The following is a 27,740-nucleotide window of genomic DNA, read 5'->3' as shown; positions in this document are numbered from 1 at the left end:
TTGTTGCCAAAATCAACTAAAATCCAGCAAGAAGAGCAGAACATCAGGTAAAATCAACCTGGCTATTCTGGATGTGTTTACGTGACCTGTAAAGCTTTTTAAAAGTCTGATTCAGTCAAGATGTCGAAGAAAATGCCACACCAATAAACATATCAGCTTCAATTGTATCTTTTGTCACAGTGCTAGTGTTTTTTGTTTTATTCAAACTTCTTCAAATGGACTGAAAATATCTTAGCATGTATTACAAGACAGTATCAGTGTTTCTGTGAATGATTTATCTGTATAGTACTTGGTAGTTTCAGTTTCAGAACTGGGGCATCAAAACACTGAGGTAAAAATTACAAAACAGGTAGACATTAGGTTACATGGTTTCCTATAGAAGCCGCCTCTGAAGGGGTTTGTATGCCTGTGTAGTAAATTATCAACATGAAAGTACAGTATGACAGGCACTGGTTTGGATTAGTCAGTAGAGAAGGTGCCCCATATAGTGAAACTACACTCTTTCACCTACTTCCCCATGTTACCATTGTGACCGACACAGCCATTTCCAAGAAAATAAGTGTACAATAGACTAATGGCCAGGCTCATCATTGTTGTTAATTTGTTTTCTGTTGTCTTGTGTCTTACTCTTCTCTCTTTCGGCATCTCGCTGTTCTTTTTTCTGCTTCACCCTCTCTCTCTTTCCGTTTCTCCCTCCTATCTTTTTTGCAACTCCCTTTTTTCTGCATCTACCCACTCTCTTTTTCTATCTCCTCTTCTCTCATTTCTAAATCGCTCTCCCTCTTTTCTTTTTCTGCATCTCCCTTCATCCCTAGACGACTTCATCACTGATCAACATGAGTCTTGTTCCGCTGTCTTTTTCTGTATCTCCCTCCTTTCTTTTTCTGCATTCCTACATTTTCTTTCTATCTACCTCTTCTCTGATTCTACATCTCCTTTAACTTATTATTTTCTGTATTGCCCTCTTCTCTTTTTCTATATCCCCCATCTATCTATCTGTATCTCCCTTTTTTATGCACCTACCTACCCTCTGTTTCTGAATCCACCTCTTCTCTTTTTTTCTGCAACTCCATCTCTTTCTACATCTCCCTTTTCTCTGTTCATCTTCTTGGATTTTATGCTTGTTCCTCTTTGCTTTCTGCATCTCCCCTCATCCCTTTACAACCCATAAAAGGGCATCCCATGAGTCTTTTTCAACAAAAGTTCCTGACTGCTGTGCTCCTTTATAAATGTTGGGCCTTTATACACACGAGTACTGTTTATACCTTCCCTTTTGTAAAGAGTTGAGATAACATTGGTTACTTATGCTACAAAAATTGAGGTTGATGACAGCATCTTAAAAAATGACAAGTGCAAATGCATTTACTGTCTCTTTCAGCTGTCTTACAAAGGCAAAGGGACAAAGATGAAGTATTTTTTGCCTACCTGTGGGTCAGACAGCCGACCCAGGTCAGGGTACAGGTAGAAGTGGATTCCCCTCATGGCTCCTGGTAGGGTGACCCCTCTGATGAGCAGGATTATTAGCATAGCATAAGGGAAGGTGGCTGTGAAGTAAACTACCTGGAAAGAAAAGCAGTACCTCATCAGATTTGTCCACAAAATTCCTCCCTGTCAGAAACTCTTTCTTCAACAAGATGCTGTTTTGGCTAAAATTTCAGTATTATAGCACACTAAAACTGTGATAACATTTGAGAAAAAATCACAACTTCACATTGTTTTCAACAGCTGCCCAGTTTAGGTTTTAATTATTCACTCCACAACAGTGCATACCTCTTTCTAAAGTAAGAACCCAATCATTAAACATACAGTATATAAAATAAACATGCACTTCTTATACAAGAACGGCTGCAGAAAACTACCGATTAAAAGATGGGTCTTTCTTTAGTTTAGTAGCCAGTTATAAGCTAAGGTTTCACCTTGCCAGTAGACTTGACTCCCTTCCAGATGCAGAAGTAACAGATGACCCACGCAATGGCCAGACAAATAACCAGGTCCCAATTCAGAGAGCCGATGTGATGAATACCAGCAGAAATTCTCAGCACTCTTCGCCTACAGCAAAATGGGACAAAAAGCCAAAATGTTAAGCGTAATTGTAAAGTTTCAATTTGAAAATACTGTCTTTTTAACAGTGATGTCTGAGAAGCTAGGGACCTGCTGCCAATCCAAAAGGCTATCTAAAAAAAAGGCTAAAAAATAAACCGAAAATCTTTAAAGAAAAAGTATAAATTTAAATGCCTGGTTGAGTTGAATATTTCGCGTACTTTTGTTGGCATGTGAGGCCATTCAAGGACACAGCCAAACAAAAAAAAAAAGCACTTACTCCCAGAACTCAATGACAGGAGAGGTGGTGTTCTCATGGTGATTGATGGAGCTATTCCCCCTCTGAAATGCCATACAGGAATCTTGAATGAAGGAAGCACAAAAAGACATTCAATCCCGTGAAGAAATCCAAGCTTTCTCCGAGGTTTCCAAGTTACACACAGGCAAGCGAAACAATGCCACCACTGAGACAGGGCTGACAAAGGGTGCAAGGACTTTCACTTCTGAATATACTATAGAGGCATGAATCCATGAAATGATGATAGAGAAAGTGGAATAGTCACTCCACTATTTGCAGCATTAATACTTTACAAATTGCACACACAAAGTAAGAGCTCAAGGCTAAAATGCATGCTATGTTTAACATGCAAACCATTTTAGTTTGTGCTGTTAGCATGCTTATTATAAATAAACAACAGAAACTTCCACTAATAGTAAATACAGTTTAGTCTAAAGAGCAAAATGCATGTATACTGCTCTACAAATCCAAATGTTGACTCCATAATGGCAGAAAAACTAAATTCAAGGAAGTACCAAAGTCATCAAAATTCATAAATAATGTAACGGCACCTCACAATACATGTTGATGTCATGTTTCTTTATTAAAATATCTGTTTAACTGCTAATAAACAAGAGTATCTAATCAATCAACATACAGCAGCAATCACTGCATTTAGGCACATGATCAATAAAATCTGCCAAAGCTCAAACTGAGCATCAGAATGGGTAAGAAAGGTGATTTAAGTGACTTTAAAGGTGCCATGGTTGTTGGTGGTCTGGCAGGCTTTTATGTTGTTTATGCCAAAGTCTACCCCTACCATTTGAGTGTTGTGACAGAAATCAAGACTCATTAAACCAGGCAGGTTTTTTCACTCTTCTGTTGTCCAATTTTGCTGAGGATGTGTGAATTATAGCCTCATTTAGTATCCTCATACTTAACCAACAGGAGTCACAACTATGTGGTGCAGTCTCCTGCTGTTGTAGCCCATCTGCTTCAAGGTTCAGCATGTTATGCTTTCAGAGATGCTCTGCTGCATACCTCGGTTGTAATGAGTGTTTTTTTAGTAACTGTTGCCTTTTGATCAGTTTGAACTAGTCTGATCGTTCTCTTCTGACCTCTGCCAACAACAGGGAACCCCAGCTCAATGGATATTTTCTCTTGTTTGGACAATTTTCTGCAAACCCTGGAGATGGTTGTGAGCTGAAATCTCAATAGAGCACTGATCTTTATTTAGCCAGGAAAATCTCCTTCAGATTAAAACTCTGGTCAAGACAGGCAGAAACACTTAGACTTTGCAAATATTTGCCAAACTTGACCACATTTATACATTAATCAAAGCATCTGCAGCCAGATGTTTCTGCCTGCAAGCCATTAAATTTTCTCTTGAATGCATCCAATCAGACAAGCTCATGAAGTTTCAAGTCTTTCTGTCATTCACTCCAGGCAAAAGGAGCAGCAAACTTAAAACTTTAACTTGTCCAAGCTAAGTTCTGACCTTTAGAACAGATGGTTATAGAAGCTCCTGGGAACAAAGATTATAAACTCCTGTACTCTTCTGACTGATGTAGGTCAGAAGATATGAAGGAGGTATCCCAAGAACAGCCTTGTAGAAAATAATTTTAGAGTAGGAGTAGTCAAAGACGACAATCCAATACATTTACACAACAAAAAATGATGGTTAAGAGCTTTAAAAACAGAGAAGAACCTCAGAGATCCATGATAAACAGTGTGCTGACTGAGCAAGCAAGCTTTGAGGTGAGGCATGAATTTGTAAAGCATCACCACAGTCCTGTATAACTAGATGAGCAGTTTGTTAAACCCCCAGATCAGCCCATGACATGTAAAGCCACTTAAATCACTTTTCTTTACAATTCTGGAGCCCAATTTAAACTTCGGCAGATCATGCCTGAATGGGCATGTAATCATGTGATTGGCTGATCAGATATTTGCAGTTGAACAATGTAGAGTGAATGTATCAAGTTAAAACTTGTCTTGTACATTTGACCGCTGGTCTTTGTCTCACCTGTGTTCCATGTGTTGTTGCATGAGGCCCAGGGTAGGTCCCAGGTGAAGGAGTTGGACAGATAGAAGATGGCCCAGGCTAACACAATGATGTAGTAAATGTTTAGCAGAGCAACAATCACCTGAGTGGCGTAACCCACACCTAGAACAAAAAACATTCTGAGCATTAAAGTTCTGCAATCATAATCACCTTTAAAAGCTCCTGAAAGACTTTTTAGCTGGTTGTGAAATTGTATGAAATCAAGACTGATGAAGCTGTATTACCTAAAAAGCAAACGACGATCAAAAATTGATAATGACGCATGAGTTTTTAAAATCTAAAACTTCAGCCAGACAGAAAAAGTGATAACCAGCACAATGCAAAACACCCTTTCTTCAAGTTTTTTGTTTTTGTCTAGAAAATACTTCTCACATTTTTCAGGGCATCAACACATAGATAAATAAACCTACCTTGTCCATGAGGGTCACCAAAGTCAACACTACCCAAAGCTATAAAAGGAAAGCCCCTGATATGCTCAGTAAAATAGCCATTCGATACTTTAACCTTGGTATAATAACATCTTTCTTTTTTAATTCAACCCAGCACTCTCTGTTGAAATAACTGACACACAAATTAGTAGATTAAACATCCATGAAGGCACAGATTAAGGTTAAACTCATGTTCCAATTTGTAAGCCTATGCTTGACTAAACACTCTGTTGATTATTAATATGGCTGGTTGGCTTGCAGACTTATCTCAAGGCAGAAAATGCAACAACCATTACAACCACACGCTTCATTATCCCACATCTGTGCAGCATATGTATGATGGTCGTCTGTCACAAATGCAGGCCTGCATGGAGATGCACATAAAAACCTTCTACACACTTAAATTCCAAATGGTCTAATTCAACAGATGTCTAGCAGATTGGCTCTAGTAGTCACAATTAGGGAAATGGGGCCTGAGTGCAGTGAATGTGTGTAAAGTGACTGTAGTGTAGACACCTGTGTCTGGAAGGTCCAGTCACTGGTTAATCAGTATTCCTGGCTACCATTACACCACAAAGACAAAAAAACACTCCAAGCAACTCAGAGAAAAGATTATTGAGAAGTATAAGTTAGGGGATGGATACAAAAAAAATCCAAGGTACTAAGTACAGTTAAATCCATCATCAAGAAATGGAGGGAATATGGCACATGTGTAAATCAGCCTAGATCACGCCATCCACACAAACTGACCAAGAAGGAGAGTAGTGAGAGAGGCCACCGAGACACCCATGACTTCTCTGAAGGAGTTACAAGCTTCAGCAGCTGAGATGGGAGAGACTCTGCATACAACTGTGGCTCAGGTTCTTCACCAGTCAAAGCTTTATGGGAGAATGGCAAAGAGAAAGCCACTGATGAAGAAAACTCATATTAAATCTGGCCTAGACTTTGCCAAAAGGCACACAGGAGACTCTGTGGTCAAGTGGAAGAAAGTTCTTTGGTCTGATGAGACCACAATATTGCTTTGTGGCCATCAGGCAGGACACTATGTTTGGTGGACACCAAAAACTGCACATCACCACAAACACACCATCTCCACTGTAAAGCACAGTGGTTGCAGCATCAAGGTGTGGGGATGCTTCTCAGCAGCTGGCCCTGTATGGCTTGTAAAGGTAGCGGGTAAATACAATGTGTCAATATTAGGAAAAACCCTTAATCAGTCTGCAAGAGAACTACAGCTTGGGAGAAGAATTACTTTCCAGCAAGACAATGACCTAAAGCATACAGTAAATATTGGAGCAGTCACTTATTTTACATTATACAATCTAATCTAATTGACATTACTTTGTAAAAATGTGTTTTCACTTTGTCATGTAAGAGGGTTTTTTTCTTTTTTCTCTCATGAAAGCCAAACTATATTGACCATGACTGATTTATAAAATCAATAAAAGGGTAAAACACCCAACGTGTGAATGTGCACTGTAACTTTTAATCTGGTTTCTCTCATTCTATTGCATTTTTATTCAAATAAAGTATGTGACCAGGCTGGAGCAGCAGAAGAAAAAGACACAGCAAACATAGTAGCAGCAGCAAGGGTGTTGAGATCAACATTTTTGAAGATATTTTACCTTCAAACAGTGGGCAGATTTTTCTCCAGCATGTGATGCCTCCTTCACTGGTGTACTGACCCAAGGCTGTCTCGAGGAAGAAGACTGGGATTCCACAGGCAAATAAGAAGATGAGGTATGGGATGAAGAAGGCACCTGTATAAGCACACAAATAAAAGAAAGACCTTAATATGGTCCAAACAATGTATATGAGGAGTTGGTGCAGGAGTTTTTTTGTGGAAAATGATCGTCAACTCATATTTGTCTTTGAGTGTTGGTGTATAAGACTGTTAAAAGCTGTTTGGCTCATTCTTAAATTAAATGAACCGTGACTGTCCTGGATCAGTAGATGTCCTTGGAATAGTTCACATATTAACCTTTGTATTATCCACTCCTTGACTTCTACACCTACAGCTGATCTATCTTAACAGATCGAAACATATTTAAACCACTGACCTGTTTCTGGGGGTAACCCAATGATGTTGAAGAAAAAATAACTTAAACAGAAACCTCAGGCATTTGAGAAACAGGCGACAAGATAAATGTCACAAATTCCAGTACTCACCTCCTCCGTTCTTATAACAAAGGTAGGGGAAACGCCACACGTTCCCGAGGCCAATAATTTCTCCAGCTACCGACAGAACAAACTCAAGCTTGTTGCCCCACTGACCCCTCTCTGTCATCTTCTCCTCTGTGCTGGGTACGATGTCCAGAGGCCTGCTGTGCCCATTGGAGGGTTCCACCTTAGACATGTTCTCCAGGTCACCTCTGCGTCCTAAGGGAACCGTCAGAAAAAAAGACATTTAAGATGAAATGCAAAAATGGCAAACTAGAAACAAGGAAAACAAACGGATGCAGACTGCACGATTGAGATAGATAGGTCAGAGCAAAGTAGCATGCTACTGTTTGGCAATGAACTCAAAGACAATCAAAAATGGTTTTAATGCCATTTTCAACATACCACCTAAAAACAAACAAACCAGATTACATCTGGGGACAAATCCTGCCTCGTTGCAGTTATGTATACAATTTTACCACATGGGTAGTGTTGTAGTCCTTGAAAAATGGTCTTGGTCTAGAGACCACGTTTTCAATGTCTTGGTCTTGTCTCTGAATTGAGAGCATTTTTACTTGGTCTTGTCTTTGTCTTGGATTTGCTGAGCTCTGGATTTTCCATCAAGACAGAGCGACGAAACCACCACTGATGTGCTAGTCTTCAACGTCCTTAATGTGATAACAAGAAGAAGCCCTTGCTAAAATAACAAAGAGCTTTAACTCAGCGATGGCTGCAACCTTCCTGGTGTGTGATTGACTTAAAGCAGCTGCTCTGTTAGCCTCCTTGGAAATCTGTTCAAGTGTCTTATGTGTCAAACATATGCAAAAACGTAACCTTGCGAAGCAGATGGATACGCCCGTTTCTGTGTTTCTCACAGGTGAATCCATCTTGCAAAGCTCTCGTCTGAACCGTTTGGGCCAGGTCAGGAAGTGACAGGACCATTCAGCGAAGAGGGGCAGTACTCAGGTGCAGCGGAGTTTTGATGTAAACAAGCAGCAACAAGAGGCCGGTGCAATTATGGCGGAAGAGATTAGCGTGGATGCTGCTAAAACGCCAGTTTCATCAGAACTTGATGACATTTCTTCATTAAAAGAAGAATAAGGAACAGCAGTGAGATGTTTTCTTTTCTAAAACAACAAAAGTCGTGTACTGACATGTCTATAGTCACCATGGTTCGCGTTATTTTTCAGTAGCTGCACACGCGCACCTCGGTCGTAGCTACGTCACGTGTTTTGTTGCTCTGATTGGCCCGTAAAGATTAGACAGACCGAACGTTCATCCAATAACACTCCAGTTAGTTAGTATTGAAGGTTTTCCAGATGGATGCGTGAAACAAATCCATCTGGCGTGTCAGATTAGCAGAAACTTAGATCTTAACAAATGTTTTTTCTAGTCAGAAATACCTCTTAACACTTATTTTAGGCCTCATCCCCCTGAAAAATCTAGAAAGACATCTTATTTAAGATCTTTAAGTGAAGTTAGTTGAACAAATTTGCTCAGATTGAGATTTTTGCAGTGTGGTACTTTGAAAACAGAGTTGCAGACACCTTGTTTCAACCTTCAACCTTGTAATGATTTCTTCCTGTTGATTTTTATGGTCTCTGTCTTATCTTGATCTCAGCTTGTCTAAACTCACTGTGTATGAATCAATAATTTTACCACTAACAAGATTTTTATCCACCTGAGTCAAGTTTAAATGAATAGTTACCGAAAACATGAATCCATTTTTGTCATGAGCCTTGTGTTTATGCAGTAGACAAACAGGCCTAGTAGAACTCATTAAATTGAGCCCTTCATTTTAATTATTTTGTGATAAATATTTATGGAATAATATTCTATTGACTAAAACATGATGTAAGTAACCAAAAAGATACAATAGGGCTATATTTCATACTTACTTTGGATATAATCTCAGATACTCCTTACTTTCCAGTTATACCTTTGATAGGTCCGACGATGACCGTAACGGTTGCAATATGAGGCTGGTATGTTAGAGAACTGTTGCACCATGGGAAAACATGAAGATCATTAACTCTTATAATTTTGGTACTCAGGGTAAAAGCCAAAGTCTACTTAATTCAGCAAAACACAATAAATGAGTTTTAGTTAAAGCTTTGTCAATGCCAAGAAATGAGCAGGAGCAGCTGTGGTCGATGTTATTGCGAAACACCCGTTGTATTGATGTAAATGGCGACCCTGTGAACTGGCGACTATCAGCAGAATGTGTCTGTAGTTGTCTTGTTTTAACATATTGGGAACTTAACAGTTTTAGAGAATAACACTATGTACAAATCGTTACATGCATATCTGGCAGTATTTTGTGACATTTAAACGCAAAATATATTTATTTAATTTGCCCATCTGTTTGTCACTTCAACAGCCGTTAGTTAGGTAATGGTCACCAGTTTATAGGGGTCACTTGTTCAACCAAGACACTTGCCTACCCCGCAATGACAAGGACGCTAAAAGATACCATGTTCCCTACCTGAGTACCTTTCAAAATCAATACTTTCACTTCTATTTAATAAGAGTAACTGAACTTCTACTTAAGTACCATACTCCTTTACTTTTTCCCTCCTGTTGACTACAAAAGAATGCACATAACAAGAGAATGATTTCATGTTAGTTCAACTCTGCAGAGTCAAATGATCTCAGCTTGGCCCACTGCGATTTTAAATCCCTGGTATGTGTGGGTAGAGTTCCCATCATATCCTTGGGTAGAGTATTTCATCAGTATGGATTGCCTTGCTATGAGAGTTAGTAAAGCTCTGACATATTGTAAAATATTTAACACTTTCAAAAGTTTAGTTTATATGTAGTGTGATAATGTAATCTCCAGAGGTGGGAAAAGTACATGACTACTGTAATCAAATAAAAGTAAAGCTACTCTGGTCAAAATGACTAAAGTAGAAGTAGAAGTACTGGTCTATAGGTCTACTAAGTAAACGTAGATAGTGATTGATTTAAAGTTTACTTTTGGTACTGAGTACAGAGTAGCTACACAGGAGTTGCAAAATGAAATATGATTTTTCCTCAGCGGCAATAACAACAAGAGAATAGATCTCCAACTGGGTTGTTCAGGTAAAGTCACATCTCTATAATAAAGTAAAATTATGTATTAAATAGCCCTTTGAAGACACCTGTATTGGTCCACACTATATATGGTTAAATATTTGATTTCTACCAGCATGACAGAGCTGCAGAAACTTTTGAAAAACTGTGGCAAGGTAGGTCTCCTCATGCAAAAATAAAGCAGAGTCAACCTCAGTAGGCAATGTAAGGCAATGCATACTGATGAAGAACACTGTGTCCTTAGGAAAATTAAGCTAAACTCTAACTCAGTGGATAACTTTCCTCATGGTGCAAATGTGTCTCACATCAAAAACAACAACAATCCACCAGAAAAATGACCAAAAGAACCCCATCAGTGTTCACTTGTACAAGAATAACATTCAAATACAATAAAACACATATAAAATACAATTAAACGCTTCGCTCAAGGGCATGATGGGGAACTTCTCCCACACAAATATATAACCCTGAGATATCAGCTCTGTGTACGACAGATGTTTTGAGGTGTGATGTGGAATTGTTATCTCATTATGTGCTACTGGGTAGTCAACAGAGGAGGAAATAGTACAAGAGTGTTATACTCAAGTAAAAGTACAGTTACTCTGGTTAACACTTACTTAAGTAGAAGTAAAAGTACTGATTTAAAAATGTATTCAAAAAGCCCCATTCAGTTGCAGTGATTTGAGTAAATGCAGTTAGTCACCTTTCATCCATGACATGTAGTAATTTGCATTTCATGAATATTACTGGGCAACTGAATCTCGTTTTTCTGAGGTGATATTACAGGTTATTGTAGTATTACATGTTACTGTCAAAAATCATTTGTCCCCGCCACAGTCAACCCAGCCTCCCTAATTACAACTCACTGGTGCCAACACTAGCTACAGTTAGTTTCTGGGTATTTGAGTGTGTCCTTCTCAGAAAGATTGCCTTTATGAGGAAAACAGGGCACTATGAAATTTGAGGACCTTGGCTAGTTCTTAGAGAAGTCTGATTTGGCGTGTCACATGCTTCTGTTTAGGTGGAATATAATGTATGTCACTTTTGTGTTGGAGGAGGTCACTAATTGCTTGATGTTACATGACCATGTTAGAGGCTTGTCAAGCCTTTGGCAAGACACTGTTTTGGGGCCAGCGCTGCTGAAAGAATTTCTCTCAGTGGAGGAAACAGACAGCTCACTGACTGTGCTCACTCCTGTCAGTTTGCATTAACAGCCCTCTCACCAACCCCTCTGTTACCCCCTTTTCCTCTCTCTGAGTCTCATCACGGTCGCCATTGCAGGCCAAATTCAAACAAATTGGTCATCATTCTGCGGGGGGACACGCTCAAACTAATTCAGTTACAAGAATACACGCTGACACAAAACCACCTTCCCTTTTATTTCTCACACATTCCGCCAGCAAATACATTTCATGTTGTGTGACCCGGCCTCACGGGACCAAGGAAGCTGTCTGTGTTTTGAGTTTAGTTCTGACAGCAGCACGTGGGATGGGAATGTCATTATGCCAGAAGTCTCGTGTGAAGCCACCTTTAGGAATGAGCACCTACTGGTTAAGGGCAAAGGTGGAGCACAAGTGTAACTCAGTGTGCACTGTGTTGATGGGGTTGGACCTTGTTTAGTGCCAAAACCTCCAGCATCCGAGCCAAATTGTGGTCTTGAGGTAAAAATAGAGCCCCTTGTTTTCAGAAGGTACTTGGTGGGAATGGAGGCTTGGTGCAACAAAAGCAGAGGAGACCCTCTGCTCTGTGCTGGCAAATGAGATTCTTGAATAGCCCTGCAGCCAGATCACAGTTTACCTCACTTTTTCACAGTTGCTAACACACAAGCCAAATACCACACTTCAAACAATGCCCTTTTATTAGATGAGACTTAATAATATCATCATTTACAGGCAGAAACAGTTTTCACACATAGATGTTTATAGGATGTGGTGGAGAGGGATGCTGGGTGAAAAAAAAAATGCCAGACTAGAGAATGATCTTATTGAGGTGCAGTGAAGCTTTATCCCAGGAAACTGTGCCAGGTTCACCTCTCTTTAAAAAGCTGTGACTGACTGAGGAAGTGAGTGAGTGAGTGACAGACTGACCTATTGAATGATTTACTGACTGAATTAATGTGTGACTAAATTTCTGGACATAATGTGCTCTGTTTTGTCCTTGGACTAGAATTGTCCATTTAGATTACCCCATCAACTTAGTTTTGCTCCTCAATTACTTTGGCAGACTAAATGGACAGTTAAACAATAAAGAGTCAAAACGGATGCAGCAGAACCAGCAGTTCTGGCTGTTCCTGATTTGAAATATTCTTCTATTAGTGAAAACCTAGTGCCTACATTTCCCATAATAAAATATGATTTTTAATGGGAAACCAGCTCCTTGTTGATAACCCTAACCCTAACCCACAGCTTGGCCAGTTTTACTGAGCTGACCTTAAACACATCAAAATACAACCATCTGTCAGCTCATCAAATCCACTAATTAACTCATAGTCTGCTGATTTTGACAGATTGTAACATTGGATTCATATTTTTTAAGTAACAGAACTTGCAACAAAATCACAGTGTTTTGAGCTTATCTTTCCCCTTGCAAGAACTGATTGAACTTTTTCCCCGATATTGATCACTTAAAATGTTGTTGATTGTTGGCTTTTAAAAAAACCCTGGACCCAGATTTCAATCTTGATTCCTAACATGTTTCTCCAGAGTAGTGGTCGTAAAGCATCAGGACCCACCACCTCCTTAGTAGCAAATTTCAACCCACATTTCTTAATTTTTTTCACTCATAACCAATTGTTTTTAATCTAAAATGGGTCAGTTTGTGATTGCAATGTAGGCAAAGATATGGTGGAACACAGAGATGGAGACATATCCTTCAAAGTAAAAGCATATCAGAGGCTATTTGCTACATATTTCTCCACAGCTGTAGAGTATGTGCTCCCAACATAAGGTCCAGGGAACTGAAATTTAGGGTTTTTTTGGGTCTGCTCTAAGGTGGTCAAAGTTAGCTTTGCACATATTAATGAAAAGCCAGATGACTCTTGCAGTAAAGTTTTATTTATAGGCATTTTGGTAAATACAAGCAAGCAGACTTAAGGCTCGTTTATGCTCTACATTTAAAATGGATACGGACAGACCTTTCTGTCTGTACTCTGCGCTCATTTCATTCGTTTTTCTTCCATTCTACTGATGCCTATGGATACAGCAATCCCACCGCCAATCGTGGGGCAGTGTTGAGCAATGCGGGCAACAGTTTAACCCAGAGTAGCAAATACAACAAAGAAGAATCACTGGGGGGGGGGGGGGCTTAATCAAGTTTTTTCTTTTTTTGTAAAAAATCAATGAAGAATGAGTGAGTTGTTAGTAAAGACAAACATATTAATGATGTTAGCTCACCTGGACACAAAGAGTCAGCTAGAGGTGCACAGTTTCAGTCTATGGGCTAGAAGGAACAGCATTGAAGTAGCTTTGTGAGAGACCTTGAGTTGTTTTATGTTTCAGTATCCACTCCATTACAACAGACGCTCACAAGGATGAGGGCAATACCGGTTGTAAAGAGTTTTTGTCAGTGTTAACGATAAAACTTTATTTTTGACAACTATGCATAGCTTCATTTTCTCTCTGGGCCCTTGGAGGATGTAGGAGGCTCCTAATGTAAAAGTTTAGGAACCACTGCTCTAGAGATATTAAGAGATCAACACATGATTACTGGGAATCAAGCTTTGTTTTCCCAAGATAGCAAGCCTAAAAAGTCAAAATCAAGAATCTAGAGATGGCAACCAAAACTTGTAATCATGTCAAAATAAAATGTACGTCTGCTTTGTAGCTCTGTGCATCACAGATTTTTTGCCATATTTATCAGGCACTATTTGTGACCCACTGAAACAGCTCTTGACCCACTTTTGAGTCCTGACCCATCAGTTCAGAGCCACTTGTCTAACATAACAGCAGCCTTAGGCTGATAACTTAAAGTGGAGGGAGCTAGTGCTGGTTAGCTCAGGTCATAACCAACTTTTATCTTTGCTAACTTGTACTCTACAAGCCAAATAAACACACCTCAAGTGATGTAACACAGGACAGTTTATCTGACTTAGTAGAGCTCTTTTGCAGGCCTGACGTTCCCTAACATATTTACTAGACAACCCCCCAAGCCATCTCAGTACAATCTTGTAATCAACATTCATATTAACTATTTTAAGTCTACAGTGGGTTATAAAATGAGATCAAACATTATAAAGAGTTAACTCAGGGGACTTAAAGGGGGTGGTTAAAAGTGAGTCTTGTTCAAATTGAAGGAATTAACCTTTAAAGAGCCTGTGTGTAAGATTAAGTGACACCTAGTGGTGAGATAACATATTGCAACCGACTGTTTGTCTAATAAAGTGTAAAGCAGAAGCCACAGCATGGCAAAATAAAGTACTTGATCTGAAATGAAGATCTACTTTAAGCGTTACTAAAACATAATTATAAATCAAGGTAGTCAGAAGTATTGTATATAATGTTAATATCATTTATATCATTTTTAAAATTAAGATCAAGAACAACATCAAACCATGTTTATTTATGAGTCTATTTCTACTTATCAGTTGTAATGTCTGATTATTTTCCCACTCTAGAATTGATTGTACTTAAAATAATTCACTATTCATTGAATATTATGCAAACAGTTTTGAAATACCTCCACTAAATGACTCAATATTGTTTTAAAAAGCATTATATATGATCATCTGTCGTCATGAAAGTGGTTACCCACATCTAACTTATGGTTTAATGGTCTAGCAGTTCTTGGATTGATTGTAATTTTCTATGTCTGCTCAGTCATTGAGTGACCTTTGCTCACTCCACACTCAGATTTCAGTTTGTAAATAAAAAAGCACCAAAGACAATTCCTAATAGAGCAGTCAGACATTAGTATGGTAGTTTAGTCCCATTCATAATATCCGTGTAGGTAAGAACAAAAGCCTGAGAATGCCTGAGCCTGTGGGTCTTTGTGGCATCTCATGGACAAAGACACTAATCTGGCACAGATTCTGAACACGTGCAGCTCCGCGTTACATATTCATACTGTCCTGTACCCGGCCTGAAGCTCCCACTGTTGGCTAATTGCAGGATAATACATAACCACATTAGTTACATAAGTTAGGGACCTGAATGCCACAGATCAACCTGTTTGCAGTCAAGATTTACAATAAGATTATTCTAAATAGGATGGATGGAGACAATAGTTTTAATTGATCTACTTGGCTGTGCAAGAAAGTACAATTTGACTGCAAACGCATACTGCATTGGAAGTACACCATGCTGTAAAACATTTAATCAAATCATAGTTTGCAGTGTCAAATGCCTATTGAGTATAATAAACAGATGTTTTTGATTGCAAACGATATCAATATTACATGCATAATTAAGGATTTTTTTCTTTTGAATTGCAGTTATACTTTTTAAATTCTTATACAGAATATTTGTCTGCAAGAAACAAAGTTGGCAGCTTAAAATGTGCAGAATCTGACATATATGTGAACTTTTTTATTCCTAAATCCATAGTTTTGCACTTGATTGTGTTGATAATACATAACACTGCAGGGAATATTTGCAATCAACCTTTTAAAGCTGAATACACAATAGAGCTTTCAAAACAAATGCATCCATTTAATAGTTAATAAATAGTCCATCAAGTACACAATCAGCCTTTCTGTGACTATAGTAAACAACAACATTGACACCAGTGCTCTCACTGATTATCTTTGACTGAAAAAAAGTGATCAATACTCAGAGGCACTCACCTTTCATGTTTCACAGCAGATTGGTGAAGAGAGTAGGGCGCTAAATTCAGGCCAGGTTTCACTAAATAGCATTCATGCAGGGGCGGCGATCTGAGAGACTAAAAACTTTGGTGAAGCCCACAGTGAGGTTTTCCCTCTGAGTTGCCCCTCTGACAAACCCCCCCTTCCCTTTCTCATTCAGAAACCCCCCACACACATGCACATACACACTCACTGCCCACAGCACACTAGAGGTCTGTGCTGTCTCAGCGTGGTGGGCTGATTGCGTAACCTTTTGACACACACATTCTCCCAGGGCCTTTCTGTCCAGAGAGCAACCAGAAAGTCTGGAGGGAAGTCGCCGGTCAGAAATGTCTCTGAAGATTTGCAAAGATCTCAGTTATTACTGAGGTTGCTTGGATAGTGACTTAAAGATATAAAAGTGCATTGTTTGCATATGTGTGAATTTTAAAATATTATTGCATCCTTTTCTGAATTAGAGTGTCAACTTCTCTGGTTGTTTTTCTGACTTTGTGTAATTGAGGCATCACCCCTGCTTCATGGAGCCCCTGATCCACACATTCTCAATTCAGCCCTTCCAAAAAGTGTCTTTATTCCTTCCTCACAGCCCCATTCAGAACGATTTCCCACCACAGGGGTCCAGGGTGGCCGGTTCAAGGCATTTGTTAGAAGGTCACAATCCAAAGGGTCTTTATGGAGGTGGGGATGGGGGAGTGACTCTTTTTTTCCTGTCTGAAATCTTTGACGATCATGTCTTTTTTAAACATAAACTTCCCAACCCTCAACCTCAGGTAGAAATTATAATTCAGGACACAAACATGTTGGCAAAGTCTCAGCCTATCTTTAGTTTTGTTGCAATTTTGAATTTTGATGTATGAAGTTACCCCTCATTAAGTTTGCAAGAAATATTGTGTTCTTATAGAACAGAATGATTTACTGCTTGTTTGTTGAGAAATACATTCGATGGAGAACACATTAAATTGCAATTAGTTTATTTTCCCAAATTGGTCAGCCTACCAAGGACCCCCATTTAGCATTAGCTCCTGGCTATACTCCACCTCAAATGTGTTAAATTCCTTTTACATTGCAATGGCAAGTAGCAAACTTAAAAGCATACACTTCTTATTGAGATGTTCCTTTTTGACTTTTAATTGTCAGGCTAGTTTTGAAAAGATCTTGTTATTAAATTCATTCAGTACATTTTTTGTAGACAGTCTCCTATGATTTATGACCATACAATAACAACACTAATTATTATAAAACAAATGTTAATTTTTTTTCTCTTATTCATATAGTGCACTTTCTTTTGGTGTTTTTTTTTAAATGGAAAGTTTGGTACAGGAGGAAAAAAAATCAAATTTGAATACACAGTGAGTAGTAAGATCTAAAAAGATGCATATCAAAGTGTTATAGTCACAGTTATTGTTTTAAGTTGATCTTTCTTTTTGTTCCATTTCCTGTCCCTGTCCTCCAAGTGTCTGTAACCACCCTTGGCACCCTTTGTGACCCAACCAGTTTGAAGAACTCTGGCAAATTAGTTACCTATCAAGATGCTGCCACGCTGCTCTGTACATTAATGCACATGCATGAGTTTGTCCTTGTGACATTGTTTGGTCGGGACTATTCATCTATTAAGATATTCTTCCCCTTTAAATCTTGTGTTTTTGCCTTACAAGGCAAATTCAGTGGTTAAAGGTGTTATGGTGTTAAGTAAGGCTTTGCAATTTCTCGAAATTTAGCTTAAATTGCAATATGGCCTGCTGCAAAATTTATTTACATGAAATTTATCAAAATACCAGTTTAAAGCATTTTTTTTGCAACAAAGCTGTCATTAACTATACATAACGCAAATATATGTGTCTTTTTTGAGCAGTTAGTAAAAATCCTACTTATCTTGTATATTGTTTTCTTAATCAAAAAGAAATGACAGAAATAATCACTCCCTTCAAAAAGAAATTGATCTGAAATATGAGCCAAAATAATCCAAATTAGATGATTGATAATCCCAATTAGATTACTGATAGATATAGAATATTTTTTTTAGCTTGTGTTTGCTGAAAAATGCATATAATGAGGAATGTCAAGATAATCCCATATTAAACCACAATCAAAATATTTTGGAAAAACAATAAGATTATCTTGGATATAAATTAGATTATCTTTGCAAATGGTTCAGCTCTGCTGTTAAAGGGGGCATATTTTACCCTTTTAAGATAAGTTTATATTTGTCTCAGAGGTCCCCAAAACATACTGTGAAGTTTGTTGCTGAAAAAAACACTCCAGTATTGGAGATTTGCATGTCTAACCCCTCTGTTTCAGCCCTGCTCAGAACGAGCTTTCTGTGTCTGTAGCTTAAAATGCTAATGAGCTGTCTGACTCCACCCCTGACTCCGCCCCTCTCAGGAAATGGATGTGGCTTGATGGATGTGGCTTTCCAGATCCTCCTCTCAGCTGGCAGCTGAGAGGAGGATCAGGAGAGGAGGGCGGAAATTTCTTCCAAGCAGGGAGTGCCAACCAATCCTGGGGGCGGAGCTAATTCCCCACATGACATCATGAGGGGAAAATCTGAGAACGACTTGTTTCAGCACAAATTTTCTGAAAGGTGGAGAAAGAGCGGGGAGAGGGAATGTATTTTTCTGATTCTTGGGGGGATTGTGGACAGGCCAGGGGCACATGTTTATGTTTGAAAAGCCTGAAAAATTATATTTTTCATAATATGTCCCCTTTAAATCATTCTAAGCTGGGAGCATTATTTAAAAGGCAGTATCAGCTTATAAAGAGTGCCTCCCCTGAAATCTTATTAAAGTTAAAAGCCAAAGCTTGTTGCTCATACTCTTATCATACACATGGAGTGTTTAGTTTAAAATTTTTAAATCATCTATGTGGAACATTACTTGATATATAGTCGATATCCGTTTGTACTATTGTTATCTGGTAGCTTTGCCCTTTTAATAAACACTGGTCAAGAGCAAATGATATGGCATGAATAGCCAGTGTTTATCTGTTTCAAACCAATTCAAATGATGGCAGAGTTATTTTACTGAGCAGAAAAAGTCACCTGTTGGACAAAGTGATCCGTTTTCATGGTCAAACATGAGAGAAAATGTTGGCATTATTGGAGTATTAATGGAGCATTATTGCAGGAATAATACTTAAGCCTCTTTCCTAATTCACTTCCCAGTATTGCATCATTTCTTTCAGTTATTATAGTGTTCAGTGGTTGTGTCATTTAGGGCTTTTTAACTGTTGCTTTCCGTCAATTTAGTGCTAGTAGCTCGTGTAAGCAAAAATGCTCATGGCAGGGTTAGGGTTAGACTGCATGGTCACAGGTCACTGCTCAGACCGTCTGCTGTTAAGGGTCCATCCTGTCTCTCTGAATCAACTTCAGACAGAAGTCTACCCTAAACCCGGCTGTTTAGAGTAAGTGCCCAAATGCCCCCTGTTAAAACTCCTCCTGGTATTTCACTTTTAAGTTAAAATGTAATCCATAGTGGTGCAGACATTGTCGGGAACTCACTCACAGGACTTGTTAATGATTAATATTGAAACAGCTTGATCCCCAAAACGTGCATTCAACAGAAGCAACACATTTGAAGTTACTGGAAGAAAACAGCATCCCATTTTAGATTAGACTGCATATGTGAAAAGAAAACTTAATGTTATATTAAACGAATGAATCAATGTGAGCCCACTCTTCCCCTATTTCACCTGAAAAAGGACATTAAATCCTTTCTTTGAATAACAAAATACCCACATCCCTACATTTCTGCTGTATAATATTTAATAAATTTGGTGTTCAAAATCTCCTCAGTCAAACCACTGGGAAGCAAAACGATCCATGAAGGTAAAAATAGGTGATAAGTGTGCACACAAAGATTACGTGGTATGTCAACATTGTGACGGCAGATTTGATCCGTCTACACTCGTTTGCCCTCTCTGACCAAACAAGACACAGAGAGTTCAGAGTAAAGCAGAGCAGTTTATTTAAAAGTCAAATGGAAAATTTTAGCTGTTGTCTCGTGTTTTAAAAGGTTTATCAGCGGGCATTTGACTCCTGTTGCATTTTCAGATAAACAGAAGGAACTAAAGCGATTTTTACTGGTGAAGAATATTATCTGCTGTCCTTGTATCTTGCTTTTTTAAATTAAATAGTTTTATATGCATGGTTAAGCATTTTACACTTTATAAGGCTGAGTGATATCACAGTTCAACACTTGAACTATTACCCCTACAAAAATGTACAACTTAAATACAAAAACAAGACAAGCAAACTGGAAATCCTTGGAGCTTGAAATGTTTGGACAGCAGTACAAGAGAAGTTTAAAGTACACACCTGCAGCATTCATTTATAACATCATGTCTTTGCAGACAGCCTGATCTTTTCTTCAGTAATGTTCAGATTTACTGCAGCAGTCCTGTCCCTCATGATCAGTGTATTTTCATGCACATATTTGACTTGTGTTTAATGGACCTTTTTTGACTGAATGGATTTAAGTCCTTTAGTAACACATCCGCTCTAAACATGTAGTAACTCCTCAAATTTGAAGTGTCATTATGGGCAAATGGGGCGGACAACAAAATTACTTGAGCCAGCATATAGATACTGCTGATCAAATGATACTCCAATACAAGTAAAGTGTCTGGCAAGTTACCTGCCTGACAGCATTTGACCAACTGTGAATATTGGTGGACAAGGGATAACAGAATGGGGCTTTTTGGCTTTGGCCCCTTATGAGTGAAGGGAAATCTTAATGCTTCAGCATATGAAGAATTTTTGGACGATGCTAAGCTTCAAACTTTGCAGCAGCAGTTTGGTGAAGGCCCTTTTTCTAATCCAACATGATTGTGCCACAGTGCACAAAGCAAGGACTATAAAGACATGGTTTGATGAGTTTGGTGTGGAAGAACTTGACTGACTTGCACAGACCCCTGACTCCAACACCATCAGGTACATTTGGGATGAACTGGAACGGAGAATCCGAGCCAGACCCTCTTGTCCAATATCAGTGCTTGACCTCATAAATGCTCTAATGAATGAATGGGCACAAACTCCCACAAAACACTCCAACAATCTTGTGGAAAGCCTTACAAGAAAAGCGGAAGGGCGACCAACTTTATACGAGTACATGCATTTTAATACAATGTCATTACAGTCCCTGTTGGTGTAATGTAGCGTCCAAACGCTGCTGTTATGCTCTGTATGTGTGTTGTATGTTGTCAAGTGAATTTACTTTTTTATTGTCCATCATCGATCATCATAATATTGGCAATCTGGCAATTCTACAAGCTTTTCATAGAAAAACAGTCCCTCAAAGTCCCAGAGATGCTTAATGCCACATCTAGTGATGCATTAATCTCAGTACCTGATGTGTATCTGTATCAAATGAATAAAATGGTAGTTTCTATTGTCACCCACTGGATAAATTTTACATCATTCTCAAGGTCAAAGATAAGAAGTAAAACAGAAAGAGCAGCATACAGTGTGAAAGTTATATTCCAGTAACAGTTCAAAAACAGCTGTAGAACTGCAGCAACTTGATGGATAATCATTGGTAGTAGGATTAGCACTTATTTTCACTAACGCTGCATCTCTCATTCAACAGGATTTGACATTATCCTTATATCCTTACAATGGTCATGCTTATATTTTGGCAGTCTCATATAACCTAAGGTTTTCCAACCTCTGTGTTTTCTTACCTTACCTTGAAATGGAACAGTTCTTTGGTCATCTTCTGTTTTCATCAATGCCACTTGAAGAAACTCGACTTACTTGGAGACTAGGAATGACTCAGTGAAGTTTGAACAGTTTTCTTTATTTCATTACAACCAGCAAGCTCTAAAACTGATGTTCCTACTCCACAGTGAAAGTGAGGAGCATGTGAGTCTCAAATAAAACTCATAGTTAACAAATATGATAGATTTGAGCTGTACGCCCACCTCTGAAGTGTTCAGGAAATTGCATTTCTCATTTACTGTGAACTAGAGCCCTCTAGTGATCAATGTAGGAAATACACCACTGAGGGCAAGGATGCTGATAATATCTAAGATTAGTATTCATCATGAAAGGGGTATTCTGGATGGTCACTCCACCTGTGTTACAACAAACAAAAAAATACTACCTTTGAGTGTGAAGATTAGGATATCCATTGCAAAAATGTTCTACATTTAAGATTCTGAAACACAACACATTGCATGCAAAATGAACCACAATCTGTTGGTATAGATTAAGGTTAGGTACAGTATAAGGCTGAACTCTCTGTTTACATTATAGGCCATGAACATGCAGTAAGTGGATCCATCTCCTGCTCAGTGCCCTCATCCTTTACATGGTGAGCCATATAGAAACCTGACTGTAACTTTTAATCAAAACATCAAGGATGCCATTTAGTCTAGCTGATAAACATGCACAGGCTTGGGTGAATTTGATCTTTTGTGACCGAAAATTTCTTCATGCTTTTATTCCTTCACATCCAAATTACTTTTATGCCCTTTTGTATATGTCTCAGTGAACATACAGAATTCTGCAGCCAGACTTTTAACAAAGGCAAATCACATCTGTCTGCTTCTTTTAGAATTCATTTAATTTTTTTCATAATGTACAAAACTTTGCATGTCCTTGCACTTTTAGTGAGCTTTTAACTCCTTTCTGCCTAAGAAGTTCCCTTAGATCAACTGCGTTAGGCCTGCTAACCATGCCTGACTCAAGGCTGTAGTCAAGGGTGATCAAGCTTTTGCTGTAATAGTACCTCTACTTTCTATTCAGTCAGCAGACAATGTTTCTGCTCTAAAATCTTACCTTGATCAATTTTACATGCTTGCCTATATAGATTTTAAGCTTTGATTTTTATCAGCACTTGGTGTAAGTATTTCCACTTCATTGTTTTATTGTTCTGACCCACATTCCTGGTTGCCTCTTTCAAGTTTTCAGAAGAAGATCATGTTAGCTTGAAATGTCACTTGCTCAATAAATGTTTGAAATGGGGGCCTTGTTTCTTTTTTTCAGTTTTACTGGATCCAGCACCCATTTACTGCTCTGCCTGTCAAACTTTATTTCTCACAGTCATTCTCTGCCATCAGCTGAGCGCTCTGCTGCTCAAGCTTACCCATGTTGGTACAGCCACACTGAAAATGACCCACCTATGTAGAGACATGTAAAGTACTTTCTGCCCCTGTCTTGAAAAGTGCTTAATAAATAAAGTATTATCATTATTATATTATTGTACTGTAATTTCCTATAAAAAAGTTATACTTACATCAGCAGCTCCACAAAACGAATATTTTTGTTCAGTGCTTCAATTGCCTTCATTTCTTCTCCAGTAAGTGAAAAATCAAATATCTGTAATGAAATGTTTGGTTTAATTTCAAGTGGTTTAACTAATCAACATAAAAACTTGATTTTGGCACCTTAACTTATCTTACTAAGTAATGCATTTACATCTTATTTAAGTCCATTTTGTTAAAATTCTTCCAGTGAAAGTCACCTGGAAGTTATGTTTGATCCTCTCTGGGCTGAAGCTCTTTGGTATCACGGCGACTCCTCTCTGGACGTTAAAGCGAAGAGCCACCTGAGCGCTGCTCTTGTTGTACTTTTTCCCGATAGATACAAGCAGCTCGTCCTCCAGCATGGGTGGACATTTCAAATTCACCCTTAAGCCAGAGAAAGAAAAAACACAATTATGCAACTGAGATGAGAATTTGTAGGTGAAGATAAAGGAGCATCATGAAATTTTACTCTGACATGCTGCACATATTGACTTTCTTCCATTAAACTCTGAATGTTTGTTTTAGGTAAGGGTTATTCTGTACCAAAAGTTAAATGTAATGGTTTCTGCAGAAGATGTATTCACTTCTATGTTTTTATGTGTTCTTTAATTCAGGTTTTGTTAACAGTATCACATCCACCATAACAAGTGCTTCTCATATGTACCAGGATGCATCTCTGGAGGAACCAATAGGGCAGTATCCAACGATTACGATGTCATTCTGGCGGCAGTACTCCAGGAGCTTGGGTTGTGTGAAATATGGATGGCATTCAACCTACAGGTGAGTAAGAAAAAGATAGACGATTGATCCAAAGTAGTCTGACATTAACAAAGAGAAATAATCTGCTGCACACTAAAAATGAATTCATTATGAGCGAACAATGTGTTTAGCGTGTAGCGTCTTCAGGTTCGCCCAGCATTATCAAATGGGCATACACAGGTGTGCTTAATTCACATGGTCACATGACCAGTTGTCAACGAGATCACTCACCATAACAACAAACATGATGTAGATAATGCAACAGAGTTAGAACAAAAAAAAAAAACAATGTCATATGAGCTGCAAATCTATATCAAAAAATGGAAACTCTGGTCTGGCATGAATTTTCTCATACAGACAAAATTAGTTTGAAATGGGAACAGACACAAAAAAAGGATTCAATCCTTGAAACGGCCTCTTTGACTTTGATAGACTTTGGTCTTTTGCAACAATTTTCATCTCCTCCCTGTGCACAGCTGATATCCTGGGTACGCTTCAAGGGATTTTCCTTGACTGACTCCCTGACTCGGGGATGAACTGATTAGATTCTGAATGCAGGTCAAAGGTCAAGGCCATGAGGTCCTTGTTCATCCCTTGCCTGTGAAGTCATTGTTTCAAGATCCCTTCCAGGGATTTTCTTCACAATTTGCAGAAATGTCCTTGGTGACTCAGTGATGTACTGGTTGGATTTTGGAGGTAAAAGGTCAAGGTCATTAGGCCCTACGGTTAGTCCTTGCTTATAGCATTTCCAGTACCACAGAAACCACCAAACCCCCTTTTCTTGACCCACTATTTTACTTTCACTACCTTGTGGAGGCATATAGTCCCCTGTAATTCAAGTTTTTAGATGGACCAATCTAAAACAGATTATGCTGGAACTGCTCCCATTTATTTCAAAAGGTAATGGTGGAAAATATAACTGAGCTCCTACTGCTATTAACAAATATGCTGAAAAGCTCAGCAATGCCTCCCTGAATAAGTACTGAATAAGCCAACATAATATTGTTCAACAGAGACAATCTTATCTCTGCTGTGATTGACTGTTATCTCTACTGTCAGGTATTTAAATAGGAGGTCACCTGGTTGGACACAGGTCTGTGCTTGAGGCCGGGTTTATTCAGCAGCAGCTCCAGCTGTCTGCGGTTGAAGTTTGAGACTCCCAGAGACTTGACCAGTCCTGCGTCTTTACAAGCCTCTAAAGCCTGTGGAGTAGAAAGATTTACATTGTCTCAGAGAGTTAGGGTGATTATTTTCACAGAGCCACTGAGATAGTGGAGAAAATCAACATAGAGCACAGTGAAGAAGAAAAAAACAGACCTTTGAACACAGAATGGGTGTTTATGACTGTGTCCTTGATGCTGAATCACAGACTACTCGCACATCAGCCTTCAAGGCCATCATGCTTTGTGCCCAGAGCTTTCCCCTGATTCATTGTTTTGTTGTTACTTAAAAATTATTGACCACTCATATGATCCTGGATGACATTTATTTATTTAGAAGCATAAGAGGTCGACTGATTATCGGCCTGGTTGATTACTAAAGCCAGTGTTAAGCAGTTGGCTTTGCTGTAGGGTGTGTCTTCCCCATTGCCCTTTTTTCACCTTATGTCCCACCTATTCATTATCTAATTGGGTCAAGTTTCTATTTACCATCTTCACCTGTTTGACAGATGCAAGTCTTCTGTCTTTTTCTTTGTCAGTTACTAGTGTCTTATTGCATTTCACAGTACTCATAACCGCTGTTGGTATTTTGTCTATAAAACTAGGGATGCACAGATACATAGGTTTAACAGCAGCATCAGCCATTTTGAAAAAAAAGACAGGCTATGATTTGAGCATGAACTGATACTAGAAGCAGATGCTTTTCTGCTGTGTTTTATCAATTTAGTGCTGAATTTCGCACCTATAACAGCAGATTGAGAGAAGAAATTTATCATTATGAAGAAGATGTGACCTGTTAGACAAACTCTGATCTGTTTTTGTGGCGTTAATAAAGTGTTCCATCAAAAAAGTAATGAAAATACATTTGAATCAGTATCTGCCATCAGCTAATTTGTTTATTTAAACATCGTTATCGGCATCCACCTAAATTTTACAATTGGTGCATGTCTGCACAAAACTGCAATGCTACAATAATCTTAATTTAAAAGTGCTTTTTAATTTGTTAAAAAATCAGAGTTACGTGCATGTTATTTATTCAGCATAGCTGCCCCACAAATGTAAGTGCAGATGTGAGAAACAGTGAAAAGCTGCATCAGACCAGAGCAGGACCACCCATAGTGAACTTGACAGAACTCACCTCCCATGTTGCACACAGGTCTGTGTGGTGGTAGATGTATTTTCCATCTTTGTCTTTTGGGTAGAACTCGTTTCCTGGCTAAAATTAAAGCACAATCCACACAATAGTATTCAGACTGAGCATTTATAAATGCACTTGTTGCTTAAGTTTTATGATAACTATATTAATCATAGGAGCAAGAATTTTGCTTGGTGATTCTGAAAAGTTGTAAGAAAAATAGTCAAGGTATGGGGCTGCAGTTGGCTTAAACTGTAATAATCTAAGCTCATTTGATAAGGCACATACACAGCAAACTATGGCCAAAAAACTTTGACCGACTGTAAACATGGCCAAATGTTTTTTTTTCTCTAATTCACCCTTGTTTCTGATCTTTTCAAACTAAGAAACAGCAGCATTTTACTGTTCTGTTTTTGACTTTTTCAGGTATGCATCATTATTAATGTTTTAATAAGTGGGCTTTTTATCTTGTTAAGTAATTAATGCATGCAGACAATATTGTATGGTATATTGCATTTGGCCTTTATGGGATTGGTTTGTTTAGTTATGTTTTTGACTGGTGAAATCAATAAAAACATTATCTAAATTAAATAAGACCACTTTTCCAACATGAAAGAGCAATGTTCAGATACAGATAGCTGCTATTCATTTAAAAACTACAAGGAAACCTTAAAGGCCATAGGTAGCTCGATGATGTAGAGATCCACGTAGTCTAATTTCAAGGTTTTCAGTGTCTTCTCCAGAGCCGGTCTCACCAACTCTGGTGGATGGAAGGTATTCCAGAGCTGGGGAGAATAACAGGGATATTCATAAATAAAAAGATAGAATTCATATAAAGCAAAGCAGGTGCCTCCTCGAAATATTTCTGAAATGTACAAAAACAAATGCCTTCATTCACTATTAGTATGGCATACACAACAATAAATCAGACTACCTTTCCACAGTAAAAGATGTCCTCTCTCTTCACTACTCCTTCAGCAATCTTCTCTCGAATGGCTTGACCCACTTCATGCTCATTGAAATACACCAAAGCCCCATCAAAATGCCTGTAGCCCACATCTATGGCCAGTTTGACACACTCGAGAGCAGTGCCTCTGGGTGTCTATTGAAAATCAATGGAAAATGTTGGCTTATTTCATCTGAGTATTGCTGCAGTTTCTCCAAACACATTTGCTTTTAAATCACATTCACAATGATAATATTTAAACTGCTATCCAGTTCCTCAAAGTCATAAACACCAGCACTCTTACATGCAAATAATCCTCCCGGTGAAGCAGATATCGCCAAGCCCAGCTCTAACATACCCAGAAAACACACACATTATATTCTCACCGTTCGAGGGTCCCCATACGTGCCCAGTCCCAGCAGAGGAATCCGGTTCCCATCATTGAGGAGGATACTGTGGCTCTCTGCAGTCAGATTCATGTCTGTGAACAAAGATGAACTAAACTGCTCTGTAGCCTGCCTAATAGGTAATTTATTGCATGACCATGAAATTTGAACCCTAACAAGTGTGGTTCTTATTGACACACTCAATTGGTGTGTGCTGTGCTGTTTTAAATGCTTTAAAGAGGTTTTTTCTCAAGAGGTTCTCAAAGGCTC

The 27,740-nt window shown here is 38.6% G+C and overlaps 2 protein-coding genes across 4 annotated transcripts in view; both read right to left on the bottom strand.

Annotated features, from left to right (window-relative positions):
* Positions 1–21,856, bottom strand: part of slc6a13 (solute carrier family 6 member 13) — a 28,666-nt gene extending 6,810 nt beyond the window's left edge. The window contains exons 1-7 of one of the 3 annotated variants that reach the window (XM_041796256.1): positions 21,519–21,856; positions 6,980–7,189; positions 6,436–6,570; positions 4,344–4,484; positions 2,321–2,402; positions 1,917–2,049; positions 1,426–1,560 (exon numbers count right to left, since the gene is read on the bottom strand). In XM_041796256.1, the coding sequence (XP_041652190.1) occupies positions 1,426–1,560; positions 1,917–2,049; positions 2,321–2,402; positions 4,344–4,484; positions 6,436–6,570; positions 6,980–7,166 (813 nt within the window). In that variant the 5' untranslated portion in view covers positions 7,167–7,189; positions 21,519–21,856. Of the gene's footprint in view, positions 1–1,425; positions 1,561–1,916; positions 2,050–2,320; positions 2,403–4,343; positions 4,485–6,435; positions 6,571–6,979; positions 7,190–15,821; positions 15,949–21,518 lie in introns of those variants that run through there. The other 2 variants (XM_041796254.1, XM_041796255.1) reach the window with 2 other exon arrangements.
* A 1,012-nt stretch (positions 21,857–22,868) lies between these two features.
* LOC121514445 (aldo-keto reductase family 1 member D1-like) lies at positions 22,869–27,563 on the bottom strand. The gene is made up of 8 exons (XM_041794554.1): positions 27,471–27,563; positions 27,073–27,240; positions 26,807–26,923; positions 26,142–26,219; positions 24,923–25,045; positions 23,749–23,858; positions 23,303–23,468; positions 22,869–22,943 (listed from the first exon to the last, which is right to left on the bottom strand). The coding sequence occupies exons 1-8, from the start codon at positions 27,561–27,563 to the stop codon at positions 22,869–22,871; spliced, it is 930 nt and encodes a 309-aa protein (XP_041650488.1).
* Between the last annotated feature and the right edge of the window lie 177 nt (positions 27,564–27,740).

Source organism: Cheilinus undulatus, linkage group 9 (genome assembly GCF_018320785.1).
Source record: "Cheilinus undulatus linkage group 9, ASM1832078v1, whole genome shotgun sequence".
Taxonomy (NCBI): domain Eukaryota; kingdom Metazoa; phylum Chordata; class Actinopteri; order Labriformes; family Labridae; genus Cheilinus; species Cheilinus undulatus.
Note: the sequence above shows the minus strand (reverse complement) of the source record. Positions and strands in the feature narration are given on the sequence as shown.